This window comes from Seriola lalandi, unplaced genomic scaffold (assembly GCF_002814215.2).
Source record: "Seriola lalandi dorsalis isolate HSWRI2012SDOR001 ecotype SW California unplaced genomic scaffold, Sedor1 jcf7180002054520, whole genome shotgun sequence".
Classification (NCBI taxonomy): Eukaryota; Metazoa; Chordata; class Actinopteri; order Carangiformes; family Carangidae; genus Seriola; species Seriola lalandi.
In genome coordinates, this window is record NW_019525073.1 from 337,583 (window position 1) to 358,207 (window position 20,625).

Consider the following 20,625-nt stretch of genomic DNA (forward strand, 5'->3'; position numbering starts at 1 on the left):
GAAGAAAAAACCTATAAATAAAGCATCCAGTGAAAGTCTAGCTCACCCACTTTGAAGAAATTGATCTGACTTGACATGGTTTGTGATGAGTTGGCTTTGCAGTGTATGGAAGACTGGGAAACTTTCTTACATCTTTGTTTTTAATTTCTAATCGTCTTAAATGGGGTGAAATCCACATGATTTAAAAATAATTATTGTAACAACAAAGAAAATGACTTGAAACAACTAAAACATGTATTTAGTGGCATAACTCAGTGAATGATGTTGACACGATGAAAACCAAATATTTATTCAACCCTTTAAATTATAGATTAAGTTGTAGGGGGAAAAAAAAAATCTAGGTACACTGGAAGATTTGGAGTACAATGGAGACTTGTAGATTTGGAGTACATAAATTAGATGTACGAAAATGGTTTTCATATGTGGATCAGTGCTGTAGGCCTTCCTGCAATGAAACGTCGACTTGGCATACCACCACATTCCACAGTCAATTGGTGGAACGTCAGCTTAGCTCAAAATGCGTGTACTGAATTAACTTGAAATACGCAACACAGCTGGACTGCTATTTGCTCTACTAGCCAAATGTTTCAACACTTAGTTTTTTACCTTGGCGCTATAAGTCGGGTCTTCCTTTAATTCAACCTCCGTTTGTTTTCTGTCACGCCGCTCCCTTATCAGCTTTTCGAGACCCAGACATGGCGGCTGCCACCCCGCTGTCTGGAAGTTGTCCTATAGCGGAAGAAAACCACAGTGTTCTCCTCCAACAGCTTTTTCATGTTGGCATGTGTCCATCCTCTGTAGATGAATACATGAGCTGCCTTTGTTTCTCTGACCCTGTATCAGGTTACTAGGCATGGCTGTGCTGTGTGTTTAATGGAAATGCTATGCAGGAAAGGGCCATGTGGCAGTCTTGAATATATGTACATCCGTAATGGGATACTCGTGAGTTCCCCTTAGAGTAACTGTTTGCCTTATTAGGCTGTCGTCTTGTGACTGCAAACAAACTAGTGAGTGTAGTGAGATGGAGGAGATTCCTGAGACCGGTGTCCTGACTGGGTACTGTATACATTATTGTACCTCCGGCTCCAGGAAAGAGGCATGATGTATGTGTGCTGCAGAGTCACAGGCCATCACGGTGTAAGTGCTTTGCTGAGATGAAATACAGAACATCTATTTATTATCTGCTGGCAGCAGCACATGAGGACATACTCAGCCCCTTGACCATCACAGTTTATATGAGACATCATAATTTGTAGCCTCAGATGGATGCTTCTGTGTGGGTCAGAGGGCACGCGAGGCTTAGCTGATTAGCTGATGAGAACGAGTAAGGTTATAAAAGGGACTTTTTATCATAGGCTCTAAGTCACAGTGGTCACTTACGCACTATATTTTCTCCCCTGCCTCAGGACAGTATCCGCAAAGACGTGTCTTACCTGATAATCACATGCGAGCATTTCTTCACATGAACTGCAGGTAAAAAAGATAAGTTATGTAGGAGACGTAAAAACCACACACATGCAGCCTCATAGATTATAGAGGCGTGGCACTTGTAGTTTTCCAGTCGGTGGATTTTCCATAGAGAACGCGTGCCGGTGGAGAGACTTCTGTCTTTATTGCCGGGACTCAGGGGAGCCACTGAGCTGCTGGCTGAGGGCTGCGTGTGTGTGCAGCACGGGCCTGTAGGGGGATGAGCGTGGGGCTTGGTGTCCATAAATCTTACCCGGCACCCCTCCTTCCCTGACTCTCCAACCCACCCCTACCCTTTCAAACACACAGAGGCTTCTCTTAGCTTTACACTAACCCAACAGCACCCTGAACTAATCTTAATGGTTGTTGGAGGACTTGAGGTGATCACACCCCCCCCCACCCCCCCCCCCTCCCCTGACCTTCTGGTTGTGCTAAAAAGAATGTACAAAGTTGTAGGTCACTGGGCTATGCAAGAGGCCACCCATGATGTGACAAGTCTACCACTGAGTTTCAACATTGTGTTTGCTTGAAAGTGCGTGAATAGAATTCAGCAGTGGGGGTGAAATTATTTCACTTGTTCCGATGCGAAAGAAAAATAAATAAAAAATCTTGAGTAATTTGACACAGTTTTAAGAATAGGCAGAACCAACATCATCATCAGTCATGGAATACTGTTGCCAAGTGTTTCACAAAAAGAGCAAAAAAACAAACAAGCTAATTTTTGGTACTGAATGGCTTAGTAAGATTAAAGGGTTTGAATATTCTATAAATAATGTATACTCCACATTACAGCTGACAAAGTTTCCAATGCATATAATTTGTTTTTAGAGAGAGACTGGTTTGTCTCAATGTACTTTAAAAATCGTACTGCAGAGACTTAAAACTTGATTGGTCAAGTAATACATCATTTTTGTGAAGTTGCATTATCAGTCTGTTTGACTGCCATTGCTGGAAAGAGGCTAATGGTGTAGTTTAGGATGCTGCAAACTTCAGATGTTAATAATAAGCTGTCAAAAAGTATCTTGCTGATACCAATATAGAAGGCACACGGGCTGAAAATATTTGACTGTTAATTCGTCAGTTTGTTGCATTGAAAAAGGTGGCTGTTCACCAGTAGCTGCTGACCAAGACCAGTTGCCTCTCCAACCTTAAAACATTGTTAACTTAGTTTTCAAAACAAAAGAAAAACTCCATGATGAGTGACGACGAGTGAAGTAATTCTTGTGTTTGCCTAATAATCCAACAAAATTTAATTCAAATGAATTTAATGACCAATGGAAAACCACTGCTATGGTCTTTTAAGCTGTTATTTACAAGGAAATATGCATGAAGTAAATTCAATTACAGTGTTAGAGGACAAAGAAGCTTGTGTACCATTTTTGTGGCTCTTGTGATGTCGTGCTTTTTGTTTGTTTAGTTTATGTGGCCGGCAGAATGCACTTCATACATGTAATATGTGGTGCTCTGCTGTGATTTGAAAGTGAATTATTTGCAGAAGCTGTTATCAGCAGTGTGACAAGCGCTATGTTAATCACATGAAAATGATGTTTGGAAGTCCCGTGGGGCTGCTTATGTGGTTGAGTCTCTGTTGTGACTTGCCAACCTGCAGCGCGTGCACAGCCGTGAGACTCTCTAAAAGGAGACTGCAGTATATTACATAAATTTTATGGCATTACGTCTTACACCTTTGTAGAACCCGGTGTTTGGCTGTGGGATTAAAGATGCTATAAAGTTCTCTGTGTGTGACTGTGGAGCTGCTGGCGAGTTATTTGCCTCATCCTTAACACACTGTCTCTCGTCTCTTCACAGCTCCATCCACTGTATCTATAATGCACCAGGTCAGTCGTTCAGTGGACAGCATCACCCTCTCCTGGTCCCAGCCTGACCAGCCCAATGGAGTCATCCTGGACTATGAACTACAATATTATGAAAAGGTACCATTGATGCAGTGACATCAAGCCTTCACTAATACATACAAACATCAGTTCCATTTCCTTTTCTCCCTTAGCAGCTAAACAAAACACGAGCTCATGGCAAAAACTGACTCCTTTGTTTAGTTGCACATTTAAATTCACAATATCTCCTCACGTTCATTTGCATAACAGCACATCCTAGGAGGCATGTAGATGGAGCTTCTGAACATTGCTTAGAACTTATGCTCATTCCCTTTCAATTACAATCACGGTCAGTCACTGGGAAAGGAAACCACGCTCGGCTCTGCAGAAGGGCCACTGGGGATTGATGCGCAGAGACTTGCGGTTGAAACAATGGTGTGCTGACGGCTGTAAAAATAGTATTCAAGGGGCAAGCTCCTCCGAATCAGCATACTTTCTCACAAGAAAACTCGCAGTCAAAAACGTGCATCGATTCAGGCGCACTGATCACTTAAACGCACACAGCCATTCAGAGAGGTGCAGACCCAATCGCACACATACGTACACGTGTGCTCTCGCACATATATGCAAATGCAGCATTTGTTGAGCTTTCATCCACACGCTGAGCCGTTCCACTTTTGAATATAATTCCCTTTACTGACACTGCTGGAGAGGCCTGTCAAAACAATTGTCCCGGCCCCTGCTGTGGCTCAGAAGTCTGCGCTGAGCAGTGGGTTGAAGAGAGCAGCTAAAAGAGTCTCAGTCTCTGTTCTCAGACCTGTCAGCCTTCTGGAGAGGAGTATGGCAGTGAGGCACAGCTCTGATCATCAGATGGCACGGCTCAGAAAAGCCGCCTGACCTGAAACTGCCACCAAATGTACCTTCTTTACTGCAGCTGGTGGATGTCTGCCTCTTTGAGCTGCGCTGCTTTATCAAACATTATGCTTTTTGTGGCAACAAATTATTCAGATTAGTTCTATTGTGGTTACTGTAGTAAAAAATAAGTGCAGAGATGACTAGAGATCGCTGTTTTTTTTCTGTATCATTTCTGCTCCTGACACTTCAGGTACAGTAGGATTAAAAAAGAAGCAAGGTTTCAGTATAATGTTTTAACTGTACATGCTGTTTGGGGCATTTTGTGCTTAGTCACAATATCATTTGCCTATAAATAGCTGCTGATCATACTTCACTTATTCTGTTAATAATATTCTCATTAAAAATAGAAAACAAATCACATTCTGAACTTGCGTTGAGTTCATTTTCGGGTCTCAAAACCACCATACTGAATGTCAGCACTGTCCTCACTGACACTGTTGTATCATTTGTTCTAGATCTTAACCTAGTATGTAATTTTTTTATGTGGCCTTTCATAATTGTTAGCCTTTGCAATTGGACTGTAATTACTTATGTGCACAAATTGAACATGCTGTTCTTCTTCTCTTAGGACCAATCAGAATATAACTCCACCACTATCAGGAGCCAGACCAACACAGTGGTCATCCGTGGCCTCAAGCCAGGAAGCATCTACGTGTTCCAGGTCCGGGCGCGCACCGTGGCCGGGTTTGGACGCTACAGTGGCAAACTGTACTTCCAGACCATGACCGAGGGTGAGAATTCAGTCGATGTTCACCAAAGCACGCAAAGCTGTTATCACCTCTCATGCGTGGCCTATCGACACACCATGTAGTATAGTATGGATTCAGACAGACAGCTGCGGCAATGAAAGGGAATGATGTTGTGGAGTAAACAATACAAGTACTCCAAAATCGGATTAGTGTGGCTTGAAATCACATCTTTATTTTCATGTCTCTTTCAGTATTTGGAAACATCCCTCAAATTATGCTCCTATAATTATTCCATTATTCTGGTTTAAACCTTCAACAATTCTCTCTTCTGTGCGGTGCACAAATCTCCATTCAAACCCGTAGCCACCATAAGCCTTTAAATCGAGGATGAGGTCGAAGTTTTCTTATCTTTGTACAATGACACGACTCAGAGAAGAAGGAACATTCAGTAAACATCAGTCATGTAGGTTAATGTTAGAGCCAAGGCCTGGGTTTTCCCCTCTGAACATCTCATTTCCTTCAGCCTGCTGCGCCCAGGGCCATCATTAGCCTGAACTCTCACACAAACATCCCTGATGCTGCCACACGCACCGATCCCAGCAGCACAGATGCATCGAACTGACTCATAACTGTAAATATTGAGTAAACTGAGGATATGTAAGGCTCACTGTCTTCAGTTTTTCACCGAAAAACATCCTTTCTTTTGAGAAAAAAAAAAAAAAGAAAAATAAAGGAAGATCAGTTCAAAGTGAAAGTTTACCTAGATTTCATGTCCCTATACACTGAAAAGTTGTGTTTTCTGCTGCAAGAAGACACTGATTACCATAAAGTAAACACTGTAACCACACTCTGTGATGGGTACAGCTCTGGAAATGCTTCTGGTAATCAAAAGTGAAGGGAAAAGCGAGCAGAAAGTGTAAACTTTAGGGTTATTTGAAATACAAATATAAAGGTGCATAACACATCAGCAGTTCTCAGCTGAGTGACATCAAGGATTTCCCTAATGAGCCCCGCATTCAGCATTTATAAGCAGGTTTAAAAAAAAAAAAAAAAAAAAAAAATGAAGATTTTTAACACACTATAATGTAGTTTGTAGTATTCAACAACTCCTACTGTGGGCACCTGTTACTGGAGGCTTGTGTAAAACTAAATAATGAATGATGACATAATAACACAGTTGTAATTACATTATACTGTATTCCAAACCACTTATTAAATGTTTATACAGTGCTTAAACTTCTGCTGAATAAGTAGGGTTAAAGTGTTGCCAAGATGGGGTCTACCGTGTAAGATACAGTATGTATGCTTTCCAGACGCAGGTAAAACCCTGGGGAGGTCACTTTACCGAGTGTCTGGCTAAAACTGTGAAGTTGTGTGTCATTTGCAGTGCTCGAGAGAAGGATCTGGCTCTGCCTCTGTGTGCCCATTCAGTAGCTGCATTCCTGCTCTTGGCTGCCTGATCGGTCTGGGTCGCACCCAAACATGCTCTCTCTCCTCACTTCACACACTTTCTGCCAGATGATTTGTCCATATCCGCGGCACATTCACTGTGCTTTGGAAAATGGTCCATGCAGCCAGTCAAGATGCCAAGATGCTCATTGGTTCACCCAGCCGTATGTCTGTCTGTCACCCATTGCTCCCTCCATATGCAGTGGCTCAGATGCTTACCCATATGTTTCAGCATGTGACTCTGCGTGTGTGTGTGAGTGTGAGTGTGTGTAAGTGCATAGCACTATGTTTATGTATGTGTTCCTTCTTTCTACAGCGGAATACAACACCAGCATTCAGGAGAAGCTCCCTCTCATCATTGGCTCGGCAGCCGCGGGCTTGGTTTTCCTCATTGCTGTGGTCGTCATCATCATCGTCTGTAACCGGTGAGTCAGTCCTGTGGCAGTCTTCATGAAACTGCCTGTAAATTCATTGCCAGTAGAACATCTGCAGAAGCTCATAAAGTGGGCACTTTTCCTTTTTAGTTGTTGTCTTTCTATTCAGTAAGCTTGCATCAGGTCTGACGACTTAAATATAAGTTGTACAGATAAAACCATCTGAGTACAAAGATTAACCCTTAACCCTTAGTCTTTCAACTGCAGAAGTAATATATAATGCACAATATTGCTATCAAAGTTCACAGTGCACAGCGGGTGTCAAGTATTTAAGGTTTCAGTTCCCGCTAAGGCCATTCATATTAAAAGTGTAGCTTACGTAGCAGTTCGATGTTTTGATTCACAGAAGAAGTAGTCCTGAATAGCAGACAGACTATTTTGCGTATAGTATGCAGCCATCTTGGATTATGATGGGTTAACATCATTGGTTGTGTGCTGCTTTGTGGGATAGTTTGGGAACAACACCAGAATAAAATGAGAAGCTGTGTGATTGATCATTTTGAGGATGATCAGACAGTCAATTAGATTAAAAAAAAAAAAGGTTCTAATACACTGTAGTGGCCCTATCACACAACTTAAAAAAGTATTTTGATGTGTCTTTGCCAATTGAAACTGGCCAGCAGCACGATGTTGTAATAAAGTCAGAAAACATAGTATGGTGAAGCTTTACATTACATTGAAAAAGTAAAATATGGAAAATGTGTAATGATTTTTGCCTTGTCTCATACAGCCAATGTCATACAAGTTTGTTTTGAGATACAAGTAATAAAGGAATGTACTGTATATCAATTCTCTGTTTAATATTGCAATAAATTTCACATACATAGTATTTGATTCTGGTTAGTAGTATGATTTTGATTCAATTTATTTTTTATGTATGAAATTTCTTTAGGTTCAAAGGAAACGTGAGGGCAGGGCCTGTTGTGGCATTGCAGCACAAACAGTGCACTTCATAATGACATTGACAAAGAAGCTGTATTTAATGTGGATCGGTTACACCTGGCTGATATCCAATCTGCTTAATGAAGTCTGTATGAGCCAGGTATTGATTGGGCTGATCGCTTACTTGATATGTGATCATTTTTTTCTTGTTCATGATGAAGACATCCTGTCTAATAGATAATTGCTTTAATTATTCTAGTGTCCAGTTCAAAACTCTCCCTAACTAATGTTCTCTCGTCCTTCTTTGCCGTCCCCGTTGTGATGTTATCAACTATCCCACAATGCATCACATAACTCACGTGTCCAACGGTTTCAAAGAATGTACTCCTCCTTATTGTAGATGAACTCATAATGTTGAAACAGTTCATGTAGCGGCCACACTGGAGTGCAGCACAAAGGAAAACAAAGGAATTTTTGTGTAATATGATTGCACGGCTCGCTCCCCTTTTCCAGTGTAGCAAAAAGTCAAACGCTTCTCTACCTACAAAGTCTCGGCTCTCTCCATGTGATCTTCGTTGGTGGTTTCTTCAATGTAGGTAAACCTGGGGGTGTTTGATCTGTATCTCTGCCTCTCCCCGCTCCCTGTCTTTGAACCAGAGCTAGAGTTCTTTGTCTTTCCCCCAGGAGGCGTGGCTTCGACAGGGCTGATTCAGAATACACAGACAAACTGCAGCACTACACCAGCGGCCACAGTGAGTAACCCACCGCTCCTCTCCGCCTGCCTCTAACACTGGTTCTCCCCTCAGCACCAAGCAAGCAGCACACCTGTCTCCATGACTACCATCTCACACAGTCATCTCCATGGCTATCATTCAGCCCTCCGCTGCCTCACACACCTGTCTCCATGGCTACCACCTTGCATGCTGGTGTCCTTGGCTACGGACCAGCACAGCACAGCTTCATTTGCCCGTCCCCCACTTACGAGTAATCCTGCCTGTTGTTTGACTCTGCTCACTTGGAGCCTGGATTTAACCACATCAAAACCAGTGTTCGAGTGTGTGTTTTGTGCATCATTACATTTCATTGTTAACTTAATCCATTGTGGTGGAAATAGGTCAGTTCTCACTCACATTAGCATGCTAATGCCACATGAGTCATTCGCCATTGTTAAAAAATTCTAAAGACTTGGTGAATGAATGGGATTTCTCAATGATTTTCTTTCTTCATACAGTACAGAACCATATAGCTTAATGACGATAATGTAGAAATGAATCTGGTGAGAAAGAGCAGTTTCAGAAGTAATTTCACCACGGCTAATCCGTCTTTCTCCTGCCTGATTGGAAAAATGAAGCTCTCTTTCCATCTTAAGTTTATAACCCCCCATCTTACTTTGTTTATTTAATTCTGTAATTACCACACAGCTTCATCCTTTATTCTGTTAATAAATGTAAATGCGTTCTCAATACAACCCGATGACGCTGTGAGGAAAAAGTCCAGTTGGTGATCGAGTGAAGCTATTAACAGCAGAAGCCAATGAGTCCTGTGTGCATCCTGTCCTCACACCAGTCACAGTTCAGGCTTCTGCCCCTGTTTTCTGGTGGTCTTTGCCATCACGGGAGGGTGGTCTGTTGAACAGTGCTTCAGCTTGGGGAGAGATTGTCAGGTTTTAGTAAAGGGGATGGGGGGGAGGTTTGCCTGGTAAGATCCTCTCCATCTGTTCATCTCTGCGGCATGTTTCTTCAGTAGTAGTGTGCCAGGTTTTGAGGCGGTGTGCCTGCTCTTCTAGCTCTGCAGCAGCCTAGGCATGAGTTCAGTATCCATTCAAATAGCCTCAGGCCTGATGTGGAGGTGAGAGCCGAATAATCGGATTTAAAACTCGGGACACTTAAGTCCCTGAACACTTAAAGGCCACCTTAAGCCAATTTACCTGGCATCAGGGCTTAGGAGAGCCAATTTATTTCTTGGAGTGGAGCTGAGCGATGCTGATATAGGGCCCCGGTTTCTCTCCTGAGTGTTAATGGCACTGTGACTCACAGGAGATGATATATATATTAACCCACCTTATCGCATCTAAGAGGACCGGAGGTTCCTTGTCTGTGCTGGCTGAATAGCTATACACAGTAGCCACGACGCACCAGTCACAACCACCATTTGTGACTACACTACCTCCTCCATTTTTCTAACCTTCATTGGCTGGATGTCAAACAAGAAATCACATAATTGCTCTGGAATGTGTGAATGCAAGGTGAATTGATTGTTAATGTGCCTGAATGCATTTGACTGTCCAGCCTGTAGGGCTGTAAGCATGACCACAAGAATCAAATATTATAGCTGCTCCTTCCCTTTTTCCAAGTGACTCCAGGAATGAAGATATATATTGATCCGTTCACATATGAGGACCCCAATGAGGCTGTGAGGGAGTTTGCCAAGGAGATTGATATATCCTGCGTGAAGATTGAACAGGTCATTGGTGCAGGTAATGGAAAAATCTGACTGAAACGTGGATTGAATACCACGCTGTTAAATAGCTCAACTGTTACTTGATTTCTAAATACAAATGGGTGCAGGAAAGCTGCTTACTTTAACTTTACCCCCCCCCACCCCCATTTGACCTCTTCACAGGAGAGTTTGGGGAGGTGTGCAGTGGTAACCTAAAGCTCCCAGGTAAAAGGGAAATGTTTGTGGCCATAAAAACTCTCAAGTCTGGCTACACAGAGAAGCAAAGGCGGGACTTTCTGAGTGAGGCCAGCATCATGGGGCAGTTTGACCATCCTAACGTCATTCACCTGGAGGGCGTGGTCACCAAGAGCAGTCCTGTGATGATCATCACCGAGTTCATGGAGAATGGATCCCTGGACTCCTTCCTCAGAGTAAGAAAGCAGATTTCTGTATTATTTGTGTTGTTTCTGTGTCTCACCTAGAACAGAGTGATTTGACGAAAATAGATTTTTAGATACTGCGAGTAGGATTTCATTTGTTTTCTACAAATTAAATTACAGGCCTGTATTGGTGGTTCATATAGTAGATATGATTATAAAGAGTGTAATCACAAACTTATTTTGTTTCTTCATTACAATCTAATATTGTACATGAAGTCATTTGTATGTCCTCCCAGAACTCTTATTTTTAGTCCAGTGAACCTGCCCATTGCTCTATAGAGAACACACTAATTTAACTCTCATCTATTAAGAAATTATACAAGATATAGAAGAAATTATACAACTATGATTGTCATTCCACATTAATAATGAGATATAATCATGAAATGCAAAGGTGGGGTTGTATTCAAGGATAAGTAGCACAGTTGGCCGTATGGTAATAATGAAAAAATGTCAACCAGACAATGTTTGATACCAGACTGACGGCAGCTAAGGAAACTGCGGGCAGCTTTGCAGCATAACTTCCTGAACTACCGTTAATGTTAGTTTCACAGACAAGTTGCTTGACCGGCTTTGATTCCTGCAGGTCTCAATTCGTGGGGTTTCATTATGACAAACCGAAAACATAATATGATGATATTAAAAGAGGAGTTTCTTACATCTCCATCCACCAGTGTCTGTTACAATCAACAACTGCTGAGCTACCTGCCAAATACCTGTCAAAGACTGACGTGAGGCAATCACCCCTGCCCTGCAAAGAGAATGTTATTGTTCTTTTTAGTTGTTTCATCAACTCAGCAGAATTAGCATTAATTAACTACAGCTGAGCAAATTTACCACCGGCAGTGAGTTTTCATTATAGCTGGTGAAATAGACAGTTGTCAGTTTAAACTTCACCTCTCACTTCCTACAGATTATGTTATAATACCCTTAATTATGTCAGTTTGAAATTGTGGCTCTTGCTATTTGACAGTTGCACTCTGTCAAATCTTTATATAAAAACGATTAATCATTCAACCCTAGGATTACCTAACTTGGGTTATTCAGACACCTTGCAAACAAGGATTCAAATCCTTGTTGCACATAAACGCCACACATTCCATTGCATGTGCACACATATTAGTCTGGTAATTTGACACGGTTTATTCACTCATGCGCTGTAATCGTCAAGTAAATATTATTAGTCTCAGAATCTGTCCTGTTAGAATTGTGTCAGTCACTGGTTCTGAGAGGTGTTCTCATCTCCGGGCAATCATGCTTCGCAATTAACACTCACAGACTATCTGTGCACCCAGACTATCTTTCTCTTTTAAATTTTCTCTGTCAGTCTTTACAATGAAGCAACAAATACCAGGGTCTTGCAAGTCAGAGTCCAGAATATATGTTTCTCTTTGATGTTTCCCTGGGTTTTGTTTTGCATTCACTCCACACTTGATCCACTGCTGTTTATGCAGTACTGTCTGTGGGTGCATGTAGGAATTGCACACTTATTTTTTTTTCCCCCTCCGACTCTCTGACAAGAAATATGCAGCTCTCACAAGTTCATGGGATTTTTAATTTTCATAATCTAACCAGAGGAGGATATTACAGAGAACTGGCCATGCTACTCCCATTTACGACCAGCATAAATAATTCAAATACTTTGCAAGACTTAAAATGAGATGTCAGAATTTTAAAAATGAAGCTGGCTATGAGATGAGATGTCATATCAGCCCTTCACCATCTGTCTTAGGATATTAGTGAAATAAAAACAACATTTTTTGGTGCTCTTTTGTGTGCTCACAGCCAAACTAGTCGCTGTCTTTGCATTTTTGGATCGAGCACAAAAGGGAGTGTGATTTATGGAAATTGTGGATGTATGATCTTTGCCAAAAAACGTGTATTTTAGTAGGGCTGAACAATTAATCAAAATATCATCGAAATTGCAATATGGCCAAGTGCAAGGTCCAAATTGCAGAAGCTGCAATTTTTTGATAAAGCTAAAATGTGTCACAACAGACCATGAATTAATCATTGTGGTGTTGCAGAGATCATGTTCTCCAGACGTAAGGGAACATGCTTGTTTGGTAGAGACCCCAGCAAAAATCACATCATAATTTTTCTATTTTTTCCAATGAAGAAGAAATGCAAAAGCGACCATTCCGACTGAAATCGTGACTCATATCGTAATCACAATATCTGTCAAAATAATAGCAATATAATTATTCTGCATATCGTTCAGCCCTAATTTTTAGTTAAACTCCAAATGATTTAACAGGAAGTCTCTATTCAATGCACCACAGAGAGTATGCCAGTTTAAATGTGTAAGTACAATAAGAATGCCGCATTATAAAGCCCTATACTTAAAAAAAAAAAAAAAAAAAAAAAAAAAGATCATGTTATTCTGTTGTTTTGTGGAAACAGATGTGTAGTATAGACAGTAAATTATGTGTACAACTGCTAAAACCCCTTTAATTCCATGTAAATTATTGCAATTGCAGCTTTCGACAACATTATTGAATCAAAAACACCTCTTTTAACTGTTTCCACCAGTTTAAAAGCTCCCTGATAGTCAGTTTAAGCCTCCGACTGCAAGACTGCATCAAAACCATCCTCAAGAAACTCACATGCAAGCTCCTTTCAGCAGACTGCTGTTCAGAGCCTTTATTTGCATTCTGCCTCCGACCTCAGAGACACAAAGCAGCAGCTCTTTTTGGAATTTGATCTCGTGGTGAAGGGTGTTTGTGTATATGTAGATGTTTACTAAACATATTTGACAGCACATTGTATTCAAAACAACAGGGAACCTCTGCAGCACCTCACGGTGACAGTTTATGACAACAGCAACTGACAGTGTCAAAGCCTCTGAACATGGATTGTGCCTTCTCTGAGGTGATTGGTGGGTGGTTGTTTAAAATGGTCTCTGCAGTCTGTAGTGAGCTGCCTGCTGAAGGATTGTCTCCCCTGCTGCCTCCTGCAGAAAAACCTGCAGGGAAGAGAGAGCGGGAACAGGGAGGATAGATTGATCAGAGCTGGGCTCTTATCTGCAGCCAACATAAGCTGAGAAAAAGTAAAGAGGAGAAGTAAAGAGAAAGTTGGTTTTTGACATAAAACCTTGTTTTCATATAAATCACACAAGACCCTGGTTCACACATTTCTTACAAATTTGCGGTTATTTCTTCAGGCTAACCTGACCCCAAAGACTTTAGAGGAATCTTTCCAATTAAAGTATATGCAAACACAGCACTCAGATTAGGTGGCAACGTGTATTTGTGAGAAAGGTTTCATGAATAATGCATTCTGCTTAATTGCTGTGGTACACGAGGAGGAGCAGCTTGACGTGAGGAGAAGCATGCGCTCGGCTAATGAGCAGCAAAATGTTTGAAAGAGAAATAGGCTAGTGGAGCGGTCATGCAGACTGTTAATACGGCTGTGCTCGGGGCCCTGCTCGCCTGCCCTTCCAATCCCCTCTCTTAGCCCCTCCGTCTGTCCACACCAAGCCCCGAGCTCCCATGATCCATTCTCTGGAATCTTTCTGTTCTCCAGGCGTCGTGGTGGGTGGTGGGGGAGAGTGCAGGTGTGCGCAGTTGGAGGCACAGCTGCACCACCGCTCCAGACGCTCCACATGCATGGGGTAAAGCCCTCACCAAAACCGTGGAGGGGAACAGCTGTAGACAGGCAGCCAGTCCCAGCTTAGCCCTGCCCAGCCCGGCCGAGGCCAGCCGAGCCCAACCCAAACCTTGCTGTCGGTATCCTGCAGGGCCTCTTCAGAGAAACGAATACTTAGACATAACTTTTTTTTTTAACATTAGCCACATACAGGTTGGATTCTGAGTAGATCTGTTAAAATAAAAGGATTATAATTTAAATGTGAATCAATTTGTAATATTAATGACACTATTTGTTAAGATGGGGTGCGTGGATGATGAGTTCTAAAAGAATCATTACAAGAGAGAAAATAACCGTAACATTAATTTTATTGAGCGAAACAAAAAGCTGTTTTTGATATTACATAAAGCCCCTCGGCTTTTAGCGCTTCAGTCTTTTCTGCATCTTGACACAAAGCAGTGAACTAACTAAGATGTACTGGAATACTGTCAGGAAAAGAAGGCCAAGGCAAGGCAGGGCAAGGTTGTTACTAAACAACAACAACAACAACAACAACAACAAAAAAAGGATTAACAAACCAAAATAGTTCCATCTGTAACAGGGCACTCGGGTTCACTGTCACGACTGAAAGTAGAATATTGAAATTCACCCTGACATCCTGACTGAATCCACATATTGTGAGGTCACCAAGAATTACTAGTAGAACCACTCCACGCAATAACGTATTCTAACACAATGTCATTTTTACAGCAAAACGACGGCCAGTTTACTGTGATCCAGCTCGTTGGTATGCTGCGCGGCATCGCCTCAGGCATGAAGTACCTCGCTGACATGAACTACGTGCACCGTGACCTTGCCGCCCGAAACATCCTGGTCAACAGCAACCTCGTCTGCAAGGTGTCGGACTTCGGTCTCTCGCGCTTCCTGGAGGATGATACGTCGGACCCTACCTACACTAGTGCTTTGGTAAGAAACGTTCAAATATTACTTTCCTCGCGCTACATAAAGTGAGACACACAAACTCACTAAAGCTGCGTCAAAATATGAGGTTTTAAAATACGTTTAATATATATTATCTTGTGATTGAAAACTTGTCCGACACTATTTAAACTGTGTGGATTGATAATCTCATTCACAGTACAGTGCACTCCTTCGTTGCTCACCCCATTCAGACAACCATCACCCTTTCACCTGTTCTTCCCTTCCTCCTTCTCCAGTAGTTCACGTACCATACTTTACTCCCAGGGGGTTTTGTTATATCCACCTCCCAGTTTGAATTACCGTCAGCGTAGCTGCCCTTGAACGGTGTCTCTCTCCGGAGGCAGGACACTGTGACGGTCGGGTTCCGGTCTTGCTTTCCCCCGCTGAGGTTGTGCCCTTTGTGTTCGCAGGGTGGGAAGATTCCTATCCGATGGACTGCACCCGAAGCTATCCAGTACAGGAAGTTCACCTCTGCTAGTGATGTGTGGAGCTACGGGATCGTCATGTGGGAAGTCATGTCCTACGGAGAGAGGCCTTACTGGGACATGACCAATCAAGATGTATGTATTTTACTTGCCTATAGTCATTTTTAAAGCTTGCTGCAAACATTTTTTAAGATGATGCCTCAATACATACATATATTTCATTAACGCCTCACACTCCTCAGAGATGCGTTTGGTGATTGTATCTGCGTTCCCTTTGCTAAACAGCGGGTTTTTCACATGGGCTTTATATTAAAATTCCCCCACTTTCACCACAGAGACATAATCAGATCATTTGAAATGCACGGCGGTGCTCAATGGACAATTTCTGCTCTTGACTGGAGCCTCCATTTCCTATCTCCCTCTGGGTAGCGGAGGAGAGAGCAAATTATAGGGAGAGAGATAATGAAAATAGTTTCAAATTGAAAGTGAGAACACTAATGTGCTAAGAGGGACTGAGGACCTTAACGGTTATCTTATTAGCAGCTTCAGATAGTGTTTCTGCTCCATCGGGGTCCTCGTTTGGAGGTCTCATGAATGAGATTAATCTGGGTCTGAATGGAGCTCCTTTAATGGCCCTGGTAATGAGCAGGGGATTGTGCGTCCTCGTCACAAGTGTCCTCCGGGTTGTTCCACTCTGTTAGCTGTGCACCACCTCTGTTTGCCCCCCGACCAACAACATCACTGGTCCAAGTCAGACATATTTTTAAGGTGGCTTTCTGGAGAGAGAGAGCATTAAATACTTTGTAAAGGCCAGAGATGAGGTCACCGCTGGCAGAATGCAAGTGGAAATGTGAACTTAGTGGAATAAGGTTTATGTTCCTAGTGACCTACAACGGGTGTTTAACAACTCTTCTCATGCAGAAGTAATATGGTGATTGGCGCACAGATATGTGTGTTTATACATCTGTATGTGTTTATGTAATACTTTATACTATTTAACAGTTGTTTTCACCACAGTGAGAAGCACAGATGCTGCTGTTATGTGTTCATCAGAAGAGAGGGCATCGGTCCCGACAGTTACGTCATGTTAGACAAGACTGTTGTGAACGTCATTTACTGTAAATTGGGGGTATTATCCAACAACTCTAGTATGAAATATGTTTTATATACTTGTGACATTTATACAGTGTGAGAGGATGTTTTTCCAGTTGGATCGTATTAGTGGTGGAAAGAAATTCAGTACATTTCCTCAAGTACCGTACCTAAGTCCAGTTTTGAGGTGCTTTACTTGAGTGTTTACATTTTTATGTTACTTTACTTCATCTCCACTAAAATTCAGAGGGACATTTTGTGTTTTTTGTTCCATTACATTTATGTGGCAGCTCCTGCTACAACTAACTTTTGAGATTTAAGATTTTACATTAAAAATGTGATGAACTGTCAAAGATTGAACCAGTGGTTCCCAATCCTTTCAGTTTGTGACCCCTTACAAAGCAGCATTAGGGTTGATGGCAGGTCCATCATAGAGTAAAACACTTCATATGGTTCCACTTGAATAAAAAATATTCAGCATTTCACACAAAGCTTAGAGAAGATTACAAAATCCAGGATTTTGAATGCAGAATTTTTACTTACTTACCTATTTTTTTTTTTTTTTACACTGTTTTATTGGTATTTTACTTAACTAAAGGATGTGAGTCCTTCTTCCACCACTGGATTGCACACTCCCCTTTCCTCCATCAATCCACCTCCTCTTTGTAGAGCCTTGTAGCAACCCTTAGAGATCTCTGTCTCCCCCTGCAGGTCATCAATGCCATAGAGCAGGACTACCGACTGCCCCCACCCATGGACTGTCCCAGTGCGCTTCACCAGCTCATGCTGGACTGCTGGCAGAAAGACCGCAACAACCGGCCCAAGTTCAGCCAGATCGTCAACAACCTGGACAAGATGATCCGCAATCCCAACACGCTAAAAGCCATGACTCCGTTATCTTCAGGGTGAGTGTCGGGAAGGCTGTTGATCAAACTATATTTATGCGATTTACATTGTCGGTAACACTCATAGTCATAATGTATGTGTTAAATGTATTTTCTTCTCTTTTCCTCGCTCTGTCCTTCACTAGCTGTGTGGTGTCTGCATGTGTGTCTCTGAAAGCATCCCACAAGACAGGCCTGTTGGTTTTAGCATCATTTCACATTGATGTGGATAAGATCTAGAACAATATAAAGCATCTGAGTCTCTCCCAATGTAAAGGCTTTCCCCTTCCTAACAGGAAAGTCATGCTCCTGCGACAGTGCCATCCGTGGCACAGTTCACTTTTGCCGAACATAGTGTTTCTTGTTTCTCCTGGCGCCGAGCGGTTATGTAAATTAAAGCCTTTTGGTTTGATAGATCAAATCCTTCCCACGAATGCTTCAGGCGAATCCTGGATTGAAGTAGTTGTGCAATTTTCAAAACAAAACATTTTGAAGCATTTCTGCTCTGGGTGTTAGTTTCCTTTGAGAGCCAGGGTTTGCTGATTTCCATTATCCCCGTCTGTACTTTCATTTGTGGTGGGGTGCAGGACCGAGGGCCAGATTTTCCACAGACGCTGAGTGGATGTATTGGCTCCCTGAAGCCTATCACTTCATTTGGAAAATATACTTTATGAAAAATCAGTTTGGAAAATATTGGTTCATGGTGGGATTCTCTAAGTTCTGTCTAGTCTTTTGAAAATATAATGTAATGATTAATGTTTGAATCATACGCAGGTGGTCTGAATTGACTATGATGTTAGACCTGCCACTTTGTATTACCATTACTCTACTTACTTAATGGCTTCTGCTTGTGCCCCCCTCAGTGTTCATCTCCCTCTCCTGGACCGCAGCATCCCTGACTTCTCCAGCTTCAGCACTGTGGACGAGTGGCTGGATGCCATAAAGATGGGCCAATACAAAGACAACTTTGCCAGTGCTGACTTTTCTACATTTGATGTGGTGTCCCAGATGACCATGGAGTAAGTGCCGATGATTCCTGCTGTTCTGGGGCTGATAATCGTAAGGGAAACGATTGCAAGAGGGGGATTCGTTGCGTCTCTTGTATTCTTGAATCCTGAACGAGCACCAGACTCTGCCTCTGGCCCGTTATAAAAGACATTAGCTGCTCTGCATGTAATTAGCAGATCGTAATATTGCAGTTGCAAGGCTGAACAGTGGGCACAATAGCTAGAAGCCATAATGGTGCCCTTTGTTCTCCGCCATGTGTTCAGCAGGCCTCTCTCTGACCTCACTTAAAGTATCAAGAGGAAACATGGGAATATGTTGTTGGTTAGCTGAGATACAGGGAGAAAAATCATCACAAAACACCAAGATGCAATCGGGGTTAAGAATGCCACCTGTGGAGAAACATATAAAAGCCATTTCCTGTCTACGGATAACACTATCCCAAGCCGGAGATGAACCCGCGGAGATGCCGAGCTTCAATTCTTTGCACAAAACAGATGGTGATGTGTAATCCAATAAGAGCGATCACTGTTGAGATTCAGCATCGGGCGAGAGGCAATTCGTTGTCATGGGATGAGAAACTGCCCAACAAACAAGCTGATGCCACTGCCTTGGTACAAAGTGGAAGGTTCCATTTATTTTGGTCATTTCAATATGACACACGACCTCTGCAATGAATGTTGTGTCTGTGATCGATTTGGGGAAAAAAGAGATGTTGCGAATTTGTCATTTGTAGCGTTTGTTTTGGCAGAATGAGACGGGTGGAGTTTCACCACATCAGTCAGGAAGTTTTTCAGTAACAGAAAACACACTGAACTGGCATTCAAACATTTTTCTCTGATTATACGAGCGTTCTGGGCTCAAAGATGGATGATCGCGCAGCTGTTTCTCGGCAAAATGACAATGTATTATGTCTGCTGTTTTCTTCTGGTCTTCCTGTCAGTCCTCAAGCTGTCCTTATATTGTTTTGTTTTCATTCTGTTGTGTGAAGTTGTTTTTCTCCTGATAGAAAAATAGATAGACTGATAGATGGATAGATAGATAGGAGAGACTGTTTATAGTGTGCGGTAACATCAGTCTGACATCTGCTTCTGTCTCTCATCACAGCGACATCCTGAGGGTTGGTGTGACGTTAGCAGGCCATCAAAAGAAGATCCTCAACAGCGTCCAGATGATGCGGGCACAGATGAACCAGATCCAGTCGGTGGAGGTTTGACCCTTCCGAGCGGAGCAGAGGGGGGAAAAGAAAAAAGCGGTTGGGATGCGGGTGCTCTGGGTGCGGAGGATGGAGTGGAAGTTTTTTTTTTGTTTTGTTTTTTATTTTTTTGTTTTTTTTTCGCGTGACAGTGTGTCTGGTCTTCCCACCAGACAACCATTCATCCCCCCGTTCCCCTCTCCACTTCCCTCTCTCCTCCTCTCATCCCCTCACCCTGACTCTCTCTCCATGCTTGGGGTTATCTGTGGAGAGCTGTGGAAAACAAAAAAATCCATGTGATGAGGCATCAGAGGGCCGACAGCCAATCCACCTCTCTGGAGCCAGGAACATGGGAGGTTAGAAGCGACCAGCAACACATTTTTCAATCTTCCACCAATTTTTCATTTGATGTTGAACATTTATTGTTTTGGTTTGTTTGTTCTGATAATTTTGTAAAGATTTTTTTAAAGAAAAAAAAAGAGAAAAACTGAGAAAAGGCAAGGAGTTTATCTAAATTTATAGATGATATAAGGTTGTACACTAGAAGAACTGAGTAGGAAAGCTACCCTTTAAAAGGGCAAAAAAAAAAGAAAACAAGGAAGAGTTGAGGAAACAAGGACATCCTCAACAAGGTGTGGATATTATCTTTGTCGTTTAAATTTTTGGACATCATGAGGAAACAGAGTTCTCTGTGGCCTTCTGAAAGGCAAACTGCAGAGGAGACTGAGGGACCCGACTCGCACTTCCAGCTGTTTCCCCAGGAGAGAAAAATAAATCTAAAAAAAAAACAAAAAAACAAAAACATGAAAAGGACAACGTTTGGCACAGACTGATTCATTCAGACTGACAATTCACACGGTGAAACCAACACTCAAGAAAAAGAAAAAAAACTTCTTTTTTTTTTT

At 42.2% G+C, this 20,625-nt stretch overlaps 1 protein-coding gene across 4 annotated transcripts in view; it reads left to right on the plus strand.

The window, feature by feature from the left end:
- Positions 1-20,317, plus strand: part of ephb2b (eph receptor B2b) — a 115,933-nt gene extending 95,616 nt beyond the window's left edge. The window contains exons 6-16 of one of the 4 annotated variants that reach the window (XM_023414042.2): positions 3,277-3,401; positions 4,786-4,948; positions 6,672-6,780; positions 8,356-8,423; positions 10,025-10,147; positions 10,294-10,541; positions 14,889-15,104; positions 15,530-15,679; positions 17,348-17,541; positions 18,384-18,539; positions 19,633-20,317. In XM_023414042.2, the coding sequence (XP_023269810.1) occupies positions 3,277-3,401; positions 4,786-4,948; positions 6,672-6,780; positions 8,356-8,423; positions 10,025-10,147; positions 10,294-10,541; positions 14,889-15,104; positions 15,530-15,679; positions 17,348-17,541; positions 18,384-18,539; positions 19,633-19,741 (1,661 nt within the window). In that variant the 3' untranslated portion in view covers positions 19,742-20,317. The remainder of the gene's footprint in view (positions 1-3,276; positions 3,402-4,785; positions 4,949-6,671; positions 6,781-8,355; positions 8,424-10,024; positions 10,148-10,293; positions 10,542-14,888; positions 15,105-15,529; positions 15,680-17,347; positions 17,542-18,383; positions 18,540-19,632) is intronic. The other 3 variants (XM_087175992.1, XM_087175991.1, XM_087175993.1) reach the window with 3 other exon arrangements.
- Positions 20,318-20,625: the final 308 nt, after the last annotated feature.